The sequence below is a fragment of the Sander lucioperca genome, chromosome 21 (genome assembly GCF_008315115.2).
Source record: "Sander lucioperca isolate FBNREF2018 chromosome 21, SLUC_FBN_1.2, whole genome shotgun sequence".
Lineage (NCBI taxonomy): Eukaryota > Metazoa > Chordata > Actinopteri > Perciformes > Percidae > Sander > Sander lucioperca.
This window is the reverse complement of record NC_050193.1, coordinates 1,018,045-1,032,551: the sequence shown is the minus strand read 5'-3', so window position 1 is coordinate 1,032,551 and position 14,507 is coordinate 1,018,045. Positions and strand designations below refer to the sequence as shown.

The 14,507-nt window shown below is 40.3% G+C and overlaps 2 protein-coding genes, 1 long non-coding RNA gene and 1 pseudogene across 5 annotated transcripts in view; 1 reads left to right on the top strand and 3 right to left on the bottom strand.

Moving 5' to 3' along the window:
* LOC116055159 overlaps window positions 1-7,930 on the bottom strand; it is a 137,506-nt gene extending 129,576 nt beyond the window's left edge. For all 3 annotated transcript variants that reach the window (XM_035996666.1, XM_031306965.2, XM_035996667.1), the window contains exons 1-3: window positions 7,709-7,930; window positions 2,198-2,340; window positions 1-131 (exon numbers count right to left, since the gene is read on the bottom strand). The exon at window positions 1-131 is cut by the window's left edge and continues 47 nt beyond it. In XM_035996666.1, coding sequence (XP_035852559.1) covers window positions 1-131; window positions 2,198-2,340; window positions 7,709-7,915 — 481 coding nt within the window. In that variant the 5' untranslated portion in view covers window positions 7,916-7,930. The remainder of the gene's footprint in view (window positions 132-2,197; window positions 2,341-7,708) is intronic.
* LOC116055156 (SE-cephalotoxin-like) overlaps window positions 1-14,507 on the bottom strand; it is a 521,701-nt gene that overhangs the window by 188,597 nt on the left and 318,597 nt on the right. The gene's annotated exons all lie outside the window — the stretch shown is intronic.
* LOC116062301 overlaps window positions 1-14,507 on the bottom strand; it is a 1,036,964-nt pseudogene that overhangs the window by 714,630 nt on the left and 307,827 nt on the right.
* LOC116055167 lies at window positions 10,639-12,640 on the top strand. The gene is made up of 4 exons (XR_004106228.2): window positions 10,639-10,895; window positions 11,843-11,979; window positions 12,142-12,221; window positions 12,590-12,640. It is a non-coding gene; the product is annotated as an uncharacterized LOC116055167 (long non-coding RNA).

Sequence of the window (14,507 nt, the reverse complement as noted above, 5' to 3'; positions counted from 1 at the left end):
GTGGCTCCAGCTCATTGGACGACAGGTGAGAGGAGGGGCGTGGCCTGAGCTCCACACACAGCTCTGATTGGTTGAAGGACAGCAGGCTGATCTGCATGATGTCCTGTGCGGCGGAGACGTACGCCTGCAGCCTGACAGGTGGAGAGCAGGAGTTAGTGACCAATCAGAAGGACCCAGCCAGGGGGAAGTGACATGTAAAACAACACAGACGGTGCGTTCACTTCTAAACTCGCCAGCCTTGTGGTGCATTCATAGTAATTGTAAAATACACTTTTCCCATCTGGTGGTTGTTTTTGTCGTTAATCCAGCAATTTACTGGTGAAATAAGTCACTGCTATAAGTTATTGTCATTTAGGGCTGAAACGATTCCTCAAATAACTCGAATAATTTGATTACAAACAATCCTCGAAGCAAAATTCTTTGCCTCGAAGTTTCGTTAAATCAATGTCATTAAGGCTGTACAGCTCACTGTGTTTCCACACGGAGGATATTTACTAGTGCACACAACAGGTTGACACAAGACGTTTATATACTGTCTATGTACGAGACTGACGGCCCAGATTACAAATGAACGAAGACGAAAATAGCGAGGGTCTAAGAGAAGAGACAGGCGAGAGAAAACGACAGGAAGTTTGGGATCATTTTAAGCTGCAGACATGCTGCTACATCATCTCTGTAGAAAACATCCGGTCTACTCATCCATTCACGGAGCGAACCGACACAAGGTAGCTAACTAACGTCTGCTGCTCTCCTCCACTGCGCTGTTTTACACAACTAGCCTACAGCATGCTACTCTGCTAATAGCCATGTTTTACACAACTAGCCTACAGCATGCTACTCTGCTAATAGCCATGTTTTACACAACTAGCCTACAGCATGCTACTCTGCTAACAGCCATGTTTTACACAGCTAGCCTACAGCATGCTACTCTGCTAACAGCCATGTTTTACACAACTAGCCTACAGCCTGCTACTCTGCTAACAGCCATGTTTTACACAACTAGCCTACAGCATGCTACTCTGCTAATAGCCATGTTTTACCAACAAGCTAAAACGAGAGCTGTCGGTTTGTAGTCTAACTGTTTATTAGTTTGCTACTAATCTTTGGAGATTTAGCGCTGCCGGAGACAAACCGGCTCCCCCCCCAGCATGGCCACTTAATATGCACGTGAATGACGTCATCATGCCGGTGATGTCTGCATTCTTTATTCTTTCTCCTCACTGTGTATTAGCCTTTCTTAAAATGTGTCCCCCAGAACAGTGTAGTTGAATAGCCCTGCTGTCAGCTCTGTACCGTCACATTTACCCTCTGGGTAGTGAACAGCTCTTTACATATCCAGTGCAAAGAGCCAGAGGCAAGAAAGGGAAGGGGGTGAAAAATATTAACATTTGGGCCACCAAAAATGTACTTGGAATTTGGCAATAAAAAATTTTGCTTTTTCAAAAAAAACCTGTCTTTTGTATATATATATATATATATATATATATATATATATATATATATATATATATATACGCATGGCATGATCATGTGTTTTAGTACACAGCAATAATAAATATTTACTATTGCTGTTTACTAAGTATTTCTTACTAAGTATTTCTTAACCGATTACTCGATTAATCGATGGAATAATCGGTAGAATACTCGATTACTAAAATAATCGATAGCTGCAGCCCTACTGTCATTACATTATTAATCAATCATTTAATTTTGACCATATGGCCTTAGCAATAAACGAGCTGTTCTTTAATGTCGCCGACTGTTGTTTTGTGCTCCTGTTTTAGATTTTATATTATATACATTATAAATATATTATATACATATTTTGGTTCAGGCACCATTTAGGCACCGGCACCGTTTTAAAAGTATCGATTTAGCACCGGTATCCGAAAAAGACCAAACCATACCCAACCCTATTCTTTTGTCATAGTTGTGATAGAGAAAGTTTTTGTAAACGGGTCAAATTTGGACCCGAGGCCAACAGGAGGTTTAACTGTAACGGGGCGGGGGTGAGTTGAACACACTGCTGTGTGCGCTCTGTCTTTTCATTACCTCAAGTTATAGACACGTCTCTGCTGATTGGCTATCACCTGGGAAACAGCCAATAAAGTCTGTTGCACCGGTTAGAAACCATAGCAACACGCTGCTCACTGCGTTGAGACTGAACGTGGCCCTGGTGTGACCTGGTGACACTCACTCGTCTCTGATTCGCTGCCAGATCATCAGCTGGCCGAGCGCCACCTCTGACTCCGCCTTCAGCTGAGTCAGCTGATGATCACAGGACTGCAATGCATTGTGGGCCTTCTGCAGAGACTCCTCCAGCTGTTTACTCTGCTGCTTCTGAAAGACACGACGAGAGGATGAGAGTGTTATTACTTCTAGATTCACTGGGCCTCATTCACCAATATCTTTATCTCTTAAATATGATCTTAACAAAGTCCCTAAGAAAAGTCGACGTCGGATTCATCACGTGTTCTTAAACAGCAGAATTGTTCACACCTGTGTTCTTAGGAGTGATGAATCCCACGTCTTCGTAATTGAAAGCGCGTGCCAGTTGTTCCTAATTAGCATAAGAAAATGCCCTGAAAATTCCCATATAAGGACATGACACTTCCTGTGCACCTCCTGGGAAGCGGGAGACTGTGTTCAAGAGATGGTTGTCGGAGTCGCAGATGACTTACTGAATCTCAGTACTTCAGTAAAAGTACAAATAACCAGAGACATATTGACTTTAGTAAAAGTAGAAGATGTCCACTACCACAAACCAGGCCAGCTGGCTTTTAAAAGAAGTTCCTACCCTAATCAGCATAAAACGGAAATATGTTGTTAGAATCAGAATGCGGTTGGTTTTATTCTTATATGGATGTATTTTAAGACGGCTTTATTGTCTTTAACCATGGGAGTAAGCAAATAAAGTGTGTGAAGCAGCGAACATGGGGAGATGTGAAGAGGTCCAGCCAAATAAATAAGATATGAACGTGTCTTAGGAGTAAACGACATTTCATTTTCACTTTTACCGGAGGCTGTATTACTGAGGGGCAGCGGCTGTGCGCCCGGGCTCTGGAGCACCGGAGCCGGCACAGAAGACGGTCAGGAAGACGTTTTGGCAGGGGGAAAAACTGATCAGAAAATTTAATGGAACGTTGTAGAAATGTAGTGGAGTAGAAAGTATAGATAATTGCTGCAAAATGTAACTGTCAGGGTTTTGGTATTTTGTACTGTATTATTGTTGTAGTCTTGTTTTTCTGTTATGTTCTGTTTCCTGTTTTATTTTGTAGTCTGTCTTGCCTCCCTTGTCTTGTCTAGTTTATTTCCTGTCTTTGTTTGTTTCCCGCCTTTTTTGATTGTTCCACCTGTTGCGTCACCTGTCCCTCATTAGTTCTCGTTACCTGTGTATTTAGTCCCTGTTCTGTCTTTGTCTCTTGTCGGATCATTTCATTCTGTTTCCATGTTTCCAGTTGGATGGTTCTCTGTGCTGTTGTGGATTCTGTTTTTCCATTTGTTCCTGCCTGGATAACTGCCTGAGGACACTTTGTGTAAGACTCTTTTTGTTTTAATAAATTACCTCTAACTGCATTTGGGTCCAAGCCTAGTCTTTCCTGACCAAACGTGACAGTAACAAAGTAAAAGTCAAAACTATGCACTATTGATTCTACTTAAGTAAAGTAGCTTACAGATAGGTGAAAAATGTATTTAAGTACAGTAACGAAGAATTTGTAGGCTACTTTGTTACATTCCACTAGGGATGTAACAGTATGAAAATTTAACCTCACGGTTATAGTGACCAAAATGATCACGGTTTTCAGTATTATCACGGTATTTATAAAAGTGTGTTCAATATGTTCAGAAAGCACTGACAGGCCTACACAAGCTGAAATAGTTTCAACAAGTGTAACAGTGTTTATTATATTACAAAAATCTAGGCAATAGGCTTATATAAACTATTGAAAACTGGCTGCTGAAACACCGGCCTGCTGTAGGGGGGGTCAGGTAAGAACCTGAACCAGAGATGACTCTGAGATCAGGAAGATGTATTTACAACTCCAACATGAAGTCAACTGTGAAGTTGTATAAGATGTGGTTCTGAAATATAAGCAAATAATAATTGGACTTACTATGAACATCTATCTATCTATAAATTGCAGGAACGTCTGTCTGTGTGTGTGTGTGGGTGTCAAGCGCATATCTCTCGAACCGTTAGTCCGATGGATTTCAAACTTGACAGGTGTCTTGCTACGGGCGCGAGTAAGTGCAATGCCAATTTTGACGTTGTATGGATTAGAAATGCAAAAGATATCGTTAAATATATAGGTAAAAGAAGCACACATTGGCTTTTGCTGCTCTAGCCGCTGGCCACTCCCCCTCTCACCCTGAGGACCAGAGACCATAGACCGTATATAAGAATGGACCAAAAGATCCCGTGTCTCTGGACGGAGACCAGTGAAGGATATTAGAAGTCTCTTTTCCGGTGATGGCTGAGCGTTACTGAGCAGCCTCCAACTGAGCTTGAAGACGGTGATGTGACGTGAGCAACCTGTCTGAAAGTTGGAAGTCTTCTGGTAGCTGTGCCAAGAGAAATCTCAATCATTCCCAATCTAGCAGAGACGGAGAGCGTAGGTATATGTAAGGAGATAACATAGACACAGGCTAATTATTGATCACTAAAACTTAAACAGCTAATGGAAGTCCAAACTGCCTGAGAGCTTCTCCTGTACTATACGGTAATTCCTCTACTATGAGACAGGAAGTCTCGTGGTTATGACCCAATCGTTAGCCTATTTTTATAAAAACGTCTGCTACGGAGCCATAACGTGAGCTACAAGGTAATGGAGCCTTTTATACATTGTCGTGTTTCTTTAGAAATAAACAATGGACAAATAGAGTCTTTAAGCTCTTCAGATGTAAAGTTATTCTCTGTCAAAGTGACGTCAAAATGAATGGCAGTCAATGGGAATGCTGACGTCGGGTGATCGCTTTGTAGCATCAAAATGGCGCCATAGGAGATTCGAGCTCTGAAGCGAAGCTTACCCCCTTGCCAGAGACAGAGAGCTGGCCACTCCCCCTCTCACCCTGAGGACCAGAGACAGCTGCAAAGAGACAGTCCAAAGTAGTTGCACTACTTTGGACTGTCTTTGACTTTGAATAAACAAACGACAATTCCCAAATTTAAGGACGTATCAGAATCCCACACATGCAAGGCACAACCACACAACAAGTGCAGACAGAGCGTGATGCCACTTATAGGCAAGCTATTTATCTTGTAAAGGGAGACGTATCTGTATGTATATGTGTGTCTGTGTTTGGGGGGAAGGTAACCTGCACATCAGCAGACACCACATGCAGAACGCTTTAGAACAGCGGGGGGACTCTTTTCCTGCTATTGTATTAAATTGCTGTGAGCTGACAGAACATAACGTAGCCTAATCTTGGAGATTATTCCTTCACATAGCGGTGCAATGTGAGAAAATCTCAGAGTTGAACCAGGCAGATACATCAGTTTTCATCAGACTCACCCTGGGTCGGGTTAATTAAGTCGCCAAAATAACTCCGCGAATCAAATCCCCTACTTCCCCGTTAACCATCAAGCCACTAAACCTGTATGGAAATGAACACCTCTGTTGAAATGTTAAATTCGTTAACGATCCGACACAAGATCTCTCTCTCTCTCTCTCTCTCTCTCTCTCTCTCTCTCTCTCTCTCTCTCTCTCTCTCTCTCTCTCTCTCTCTCTCTCTTTCTCTCTCGCTCTCTCTCCACACGGTCTGGTTCTGGTGGTTGATGAATGCAGATATGTGCTGATTAGCTCTCATAACGGGCCGGGTGGGTAGTGCACTGCAGTGAGTCCATGACGCTAATGTCTGATTACTGTCTGATATTTTGTGATTGATTTTGAGTTCTCTGTCAGGCAAATACAGTAGTACAATGTCTTCCTCTGATGAAGAAGTAGCCTACACTGTAAGTCAGTAGTATAGGCTATACAGTGGAGTTGCATATGAAGTGGTTTGGGGTTCTTCTGTGAGTCATTTTGGGATACAATTTGGTTTTGATGAATTCTACAAGCAGCAATACCACAGGCCAAGCAATCGGCCGTTCCAAACAGGCACTGCACTAGTTATTTACCAAAACTACATGTTATAGCCACCAGCATACAACAAGAAACTATACTAAGAATTACATTCATTTCTCTGTAATAATTAACATAAATGTAACATATTGCTCAGTAACACAAACTGAGAATAATCTATCCATAACGGAGTAAACAGTGTAATACACCTTTAATAGCTGAGCACGTGGTTCCACAGGCTAGTCTGTTTACTGGAGATTATACGTTGCTAGCAAACACAACCTGAATATCAACACATGGCTGCATAAGTAATATTAAACTATCTGCACATCTATCAGCTATGCAATAACAAACACAGCAATATTATCAAGGTGATAATATCTCTCTCTCTCTCTAAATAAATAAATAAATGTCACGCAGTAACACGGGCTGAATGTATCCACATCGTAGCAGAACACTTATTGAAATATGAATAAACATAGTTAACGTTTACACAGATAACGAGGCAGTAAAACCCAGGACAGTTTAACAAGCTACAGAATAGTTTTAACTTACGTTCTGGGCTACACACATAACTTAAACAAGTCCAAAAGGGAAAAGGAATGATAAAGAAAAAAGTCTGTTGTCCAGCTGCTACATTCTGTCCCCTTCTCCTGTCTGAGGGTGAGTGATTGGCAGGAGATCAAAGTGATGACTCTAGTCAATGATTGGTCAATCATCTCAGGAGAGAGAGCACGTGTTACTATCGTAACTACGGGCTTTTTTTACGAGGCTGATAAATGTCCTGAGTGCTGTCATCATCTCCTCCTTCTGACATGACTCCAACTTCAAGAAAGAAACGCACGTTGGAGGCTACGCAGTGCGCCTGCGCGGCAACTTCAGGAGCCTCGGATGAAACTGGGAAGGACTAAAGACAGGTTTCCACACCGTGGTAATCCACCACGATAATAAGGATATTTTAAATGAAAACGGTAATTGTTACCGTCAACATTTACATACACATATTACATCCCTACATTCCACCACTGCATTTTGGTCCTCTAAATAGCACGATCAATCACCAAATAACGCAGGATTTAATCAGTTTAATTGCTGATGTAAATTGCAGTGTTAGTGTTTCTTTTCATACTATGATTTTATCCTTCAACAAATGATCAGAAATACGTTACAGTACGATACTATCATTGTAAACGACTGTAGAATTAAATAAGATGCAGTAACCAATTATTTGGAGCAAACTGTCCTCACTCAAATGTGCGTAAGAGTGCTCTTGAGTGTTTGTAGATTTTGTTCTTAGCTAAGAACAAATCCAAGATAAGAAAACATTAGTGAATGTCAGAATCTTCCTCAAAAGTGCATAAGTGCGGTTTAAGAACACATTTCTTCATAAGAACAGTTGGTGAATGAGGCCCAATGTTGGTTCAGTTTGAGGTCGTTTTCAGAGTGGTTGGTAGTTTAGATATGTTGTGTGTGTGTGTGTCTCTGTGTGTGTGTGTGTGTCTCTGTGTGTGTGTGTCTCTGTGTGTGTGTGTGTGTGTGTGTCTCTGTGTGTGTGTGTCTCTGTGTGTGTGTGTGTGTGTGTGTGTGTGTGTGTGTGTGTGTCTGTCTGTCTCTGTGTGTGTGTGTGTGTGTGTGTGTGTGTGTACCTTACAGTCCAGCTGCTGAACCAGCTGTGTGAGTGTGTGTCTTCTGTCCTGGATCTGTTGTCTTCTGTCCTGCAGAGATGTGAGCAGAGTCTCCGTCTCCTCCACCACCGACCTGTTCTCCGCCTTCAGAGCCTTCCAGCGCCTCCGAGCCCCGCCGTCTGAATATGAAAAGGACAAATAACAGAAACAAGAACACAGTAGAGGCATCAACACAACAAGATCATCTAGAGAACTAAATATTACCTCAATATTTCTACGGCCCTGCACCTAGTGGTTTTTACCTGCCTGGATAGTTTCCCTCCCTTCTGATGTTTGTCCACATGAGCACCCTTACTTCTGCTAAACTCAGGTTAGGTCTGGGTCTTTACAGGCTGCATGTTTTCATACACACACAACCTGACAGAGCTCAACCTTTCATCACTGGAGTGTTAGAGAATTCATTTCACTGATTTATGTCTTCACTTACATTTAAGGGGTGGTGGTCCAGTGGATATGACCCATGCCTTTGGTTTGGGAGATCTAGGTTTGATTCCCACTGAGATACATCAACCAGTCTGTCCCTGAGCAAGGCACTTAACCCCTAGTTGCTCCAGAGGCGTGCAACCTCTGACATACATAGTAACTGTAAGTCGCTTTGGATAAAAGCGTCAGTTAAATGACATGTAATGTAATGTAATGTAAAAGGGACGTAGCTCTTCAAGTAAAGTGTCTCTCCATCTTTCTTTGGACTGCCCTCTCTCTCTATCATCTGTTAATATCCTCTGAGTCTTGACAGTGTAATAAATGTTAGTTATCTCATGTGTAGTGGTGGAATGTAACTAAATACAATGACATTGTTAAGTAATAATTAGGGCTGAACGATTTTTGAAAATCTAATTGCGATTTTTTTCAAAAATATTGCGATTGCGATTCAATATGCGATTATTTTTTAAGCTCTTTGTCTTCTGTATTATTCAACAAAAACAAGCAATAAATCATTGTATAGTATGAACAACACAAGATTAGATAGATTAAACAAACTCCCAGTAAGCACACATCCGTCGGTACGACGTATGCAATTGATCGCTTCGTCTGCAATTGATCGCGGGTCATAAAGAAGAATAATGAAGCATTGTTTATTGAGCGTCTGGAGGTCTTATTATGATCGCAATCTATACATCGCAGCGACGTATTGATGTATTAAAAGTTCCTCAGTTGTTCACGTGTCATTTGGAAGCATCGTTTAATGAGCGTCTGGACATCTTTACTACACACACTGTTGATGTGATGGACAGTGAATCTGAATTCTGCCCAGCAACTTTTAATGTGTTAGTGTGCTATTTTCTATAATAATCTGAACTTGTGTAAATTATCTTTGAGTAGCCATATGTCTTCACATAGTAGACAATGGCAAAATAAATCAGAATGTTTTTTTGGTGAAGTGTCCCTTTGAATCATTTTTAATCATGTTAATGAGGAGTAAGCCTATGTAATAATTTATATTTATATTCACAAACAGTAGCCTATTGAAGAATTTAATTTTCAAACCCTTTACCCTATTTATATTAGAATAAAACAGACAAATAATTGTTAACGCTTTAAGTTGTGTTCTATTGAAAGGATCTAGCTACATGCTAACGAGAGCTCGACTCGGCGGAAGCATAAATACTTCAGCGCGGAAGGATACATGAGTGAATCGACAGTGATCCAACTGTCAGTCTCCGTCAGTGTCGATCAAAGTCGGGAGGATGGCGCTTGGACATTTAGCAACGGAGGATTTAATCACGGGCTTACTTCGTTTTGGAATAAAGGTCACTGAAGAGGAGCGAAGTAAATTATGTGCATTTTTAATCTGTGTTTGTGGTGTTAATATTCAAAGTTGGAAGTTAACTTTACCGTTAGCACTAGCCAAGTTCATACTCTGTCAACATTAGCTAGCTACACTCGACATTGATGATTGCCATTATTAACGTTTACAGGTTAGTTAGTTAAAACATTAGCAGTATTATGTCCCATATTGCCATTCTACATGTTACGACATGGTACTTACCTAGCTAACGGTACTTAGCTACAGTTGACCATCGAGATAGCTAGCTAACATTAACGTTAGCTATAAAACTACTGCGTCAGAGGAGAAAAAAGCGTTTTTGCCGCCGAAAAGTCTTTTCTTCTGACTTACGTTAAGCTGGACTGCGTCAGAGGAGAACGATAAAAAGCGTCTTTGCCGCCTAAAAGTCTTTTGTTCTGAAATATATGTTAATGGTAAAGCAAAGCCATTTGGGTGGAATGTGACGATCGGTAGCCAGTGAGGGTTTGAAATGATGATTTATTCTTTATTTTGTCGTCAAACTGTCTTAGAACATTTTCGTAAAACCATGTAATGTTAACGTTAATTAACCTACAAAGACTAACGTCAAGTTACAACACCAGTCACGTTAACGTTAACTGACAGAACCGACCAACGGTTAACCTCCCTTTCGAGTAGCTAGCTAATCTTAACATTTAACGTTAGCTAGCTAGCTGCTGTTTTCAAAATAACCTGATTATTATCATTAATAAAAAAGTAAGATAGGCTTAACGTTACGTTATATTAATATAGTGTGTGTTTGTGTGTGTGTTTGTGAGAGAGCGAGACACTTTTCCAGCGTCTCTAATGAGGTACGCCTAAATACTTTTTTTTTTTTTTCTTTAAAGATTATTTTTTGGGCATTTTAGGCCTTTAATAGACAGGACAGCTGAAGACATGAAAGGAAATGACATGCAGCAAAGGGCCGCACGTCGGAGTCAAACCCACGGCCGCTGCGTTGAGGAGTAAACCTCTATATATATGGGCGCCCGCTCTACCAACTGAGCTATCTGGGCACCCTACTTTGTGTTTTTATATGGATATCAGGTCCGGACCAAACGGAGGATGATAGAGAAGCGTGATTGCATAATGTGCTTTTTAAATGTGTAACGTTACATTATGCTGTTACCACAGTGGTGGTTAACATTGCTGTTTTTCTTTTCTGTATTGTACGTTAGATAATGAAGTTGACGGAGAAGCAGTGGACTATGGATTGACTGAGAGGATGGTTTCATACCTCTTTGAAGGATCGTTTAAGAAGCAAGCCAAATTCAACCGATTTGTACAGCAGTGGAAAAAAACCGTGACACTAACCGTTGAGCCTGTCCCGGTACATTCAGAGAAGGCTACAGTGGAATCAAGGTACCGGTAACAGTAATGTTATGTGATTGTTATAACATTAGGCCCAAGTAGAACCATGGAAAATAACTCTATAATCTCACAGACATATAAATAATATAAAATGTAAAGGTTACTACTGAAGAAGTTTTTATCTGGATCTGAATTCACCTGGCTCTGGTAGTTTATGTAGTGTAACATTATGCATTAGGGTGTACACACTGTAATGCATAATCTTGCACAGTCTTTGTAGTCCGAACGCAGGGGTAGAATGTAACTAAGTACATTTACTCCAGTACTGTACTTCAGTCTAAATGTTGAGGTACTTGTACTTTACTTGAGTCTTTTCTTTTCATTCCACTTTCTACTTTTTACTCCACTACATTTATCTGTTACAGCTTTAGTTACTAGTTACTTTAGTTACTCCACTACATTCATCTGTTACAGCTTTAGTTACTAGTTACTTTAGTTACTCTGCTACATTCATCTGTTCCAGCTTTAGTTACTAGTTACTTTAGTTACTCTGCTACATTCATCTGTTCCAGCTTGAGTTACTAGTTACTTTACACATTAAGATTACTGCTCACAGAACACATGTAGTTTATAAAATCTGATGTTTGATATGATTAGTCCATTAAACACACAACTGGTTGGATCCTTTACACTTTCTAACATGTTTTAATGTTTAACTACATTATCCTGATAATACTTACAGACTTTTGCTTAAGTAACATTTACACTGCAGGACTTTTACTGTAACAGTATTGTTACAGTATGGTTAATTTGCCATACATTTTAAGACTATTGTTTTATTGTAAGAGTCCATGCAGGGTTTGTCTACATGTTTTATTTCCTTATATTTGTGTTGGAGTTCATATTAAATTACTAAAGGCTCTCTTTGAAATTTAATTTTAAAATCCTATGATAATGTTGTGACATGTTTCCTGTTTGTTGTTTGTGCTGTGTTGCAGAATGAATATCTGCCGAAGATTTTAAGATGGCTTTAAGATCCTAGTACCCACAGTGCTTAGACTGACTCAAAGGAAATCTCCCCTTGCAGATCTGGCTTTGGAGGAAAGAGAGGCTGCCCTCACCGAAGATGTCCCTGGTAAGTTACTCACTGATCAGCCGTGGTCACCCCTAGTGTTGTGGAGCCATTTAAGCTTAATTTCTTTTCTATTTGTCTTCAGACAAGATAAGGCCTAACCAACCAAAATACACTGTACATTCACCTAATACACTTTCTTTTATTTTTTTACTTATTTTTCAGGGATTGATTTCAGAGCTGCAATCCTGCTGTTGCCGATCCTGTTCAGGGAGAAAAATGACATTCTCATCATACTTGGAGAGGTGTGTAATTTGCGTATACTTATTTTTTGTTTACATTACTTCACGCAGAGACTGGGAGAATTATATGCATCCCTTGGATGTCTTATTTCATAATACAAAGTTTCTAGCTGTCAATACTGGGCCTTGGTGTGGACATGGAGGAACGCAAAGCTAAATATGGAAGAAAAAAAAAATACATGCACAGTAAGAAAGATCTCTGATTTCACAAAAAAATGTTGTAGTCTTTTGATAGGCCATTAAATGATGGTTAAGGTTTTTACTTACCAGAGACGTTTTTGTGGGTGTGTGTGAACAGTTGTTTTTTATGAATGTTTGTGGTAGATTTCTGCAATTTAACTGAGTGAATACTACTTTATGATCTCTTGCAGGATCAGCCTGGTTGTAGCGCTATCCTATTGCATGCAGAGGGAGTTTGAAAGACAACCGTTTATCTCGCCCCTCGGATTGAGCCCTGTCAATGGAGAGTTCCCAGACCCAACATCTTGATGTGGGTCTGGCCAAGCCCCCAGGAAGAGCGCCGAGTCTAAAAGCCACCATGGGCTTAGTGGATAACGGTGGTACTGCACCCCATGGCCCAGAAAGACTTTTCACATAGACTTTGCATGGCGAAAGAAACGTCTATATTTCAGCAGATAATTTGTTTCGGGGTATATCAACTTACCAGCCCGAACACTGAAAGGCTCCTTGGTTAAAACGTTACATTAACATTTTTAACATTCACTAGAAGCGAATCCAGAATTATTAAATTTTTTAAATATATATATTCCACTAAGTTAAACCAGTCTCTTATTCACTTGCTGTGCAGAAACCATTCTATACCATTTTACCTCTATAGAGAACTGAGAAGACTAGATAAAACAAAATAAATAGTGTGATAATAATTCGAATCCAACGATTTTATTACAGCAGCAGTAATGAGGAACCCGGTCCTCCAGGCGCCGACGGAAGCGGAGGCCATCAAAGAGTTTCTCCGGCTGGCACCTAATCGCCACCACCGCCGGCCAAGATAATTCTTTATTTTAATGTTTAATGTTTTAATATTTGTTAATGTTTTTTATGTTTATTGATTAATTATACAGTTCAAAATAAATGTTTGTTCAGCAAAAAGTGAGAAGTTTACTGGTCTTGTTTATACCAGCGATCCTACAGAGTGATTTAAGATGTTTTCAAGTAATTAGGTTAATAATTGTTTGTCATCTTCTAGACTATGATTTCTACAGATTAGACTGGTATTATTGGACTGTAGCTATAGTTTATTATAAAGTAGTAGTAGTTATAGCAGTAAAATGTTAATTAGGCCCCCTATCTAAAATATTCTCGGTGTACTAAGGTAAGTAATTTGTAATTTATTTTATCAACATTTAAAGAGTAAAGGTATGTTAGGATAACATATACGGTATATAGCGCCTGACATCTGCAGACGGTATAAATGATATCTGGTGGATGTAGAGCCTGACATCTGTACTATGTATAACAGGAAGATGACCACATCTGTAAGATGTATAGCATATGTTAGAACGATGTATATAAGCCTGCATCTCTACAATGTATTTGTTACGGCTGCCGGCAACACCCTCATGTGTGTAGTATAATGGAGAATGATATGAGATGCAAAGCAGGCTGTGCCATCCCGTGCTGCTGATTGGATGGACCAGGAAAGCCCCGCCCAGTGCCTGGAGAAGGGAGCTGCTGATTGGTGCGGCAGGCCACCACCTGACTGGCCAATCGAGAGGAGTCAATCAACTCTGCCTCCAGCTTAAAGAGCCTAATTGTTTGCAGCTGAGGGCAGCTGCCAGACCAGACCTTGTAGAGAAACTGTTTGAGAGTGTGAGGACGTGGGCCTAGGAGTAAGAGCTAAAAACTGATATCCTTTCTGCACGTAGTCAATTTGTGTTGTTTTAGTCACACTAGGTTCAGGGGTGCTGTGAGTACTGTTTTGTGTTTAACCAAGTATTTAAGTTAGAGAGGTGTTTTGTTTAATCTTTCGTTTTCATTTAGATTTAGAAATAGCCTTCCCTTTTGAAGATCTCCTTTTGTTATATTCTGTTTTTGTTTTCCGCAGCACCCATCGGCCCACTTGTCCTTTTTGTTTGAGCACTGTTTGTCATTTACCTGATTCTGGAATAAATTTCCTTTCTAATACCAATTCCATCTGGTTTTATGTTTATGTCCTGATACCCCTAGCTAAGGACGTAACAGTATTGCATACGTTAGAACGACGTATACAAGCCTACATCTCTACGATGTATTGCATACGTTAGAACGACGTATATAAGCCTACATCTC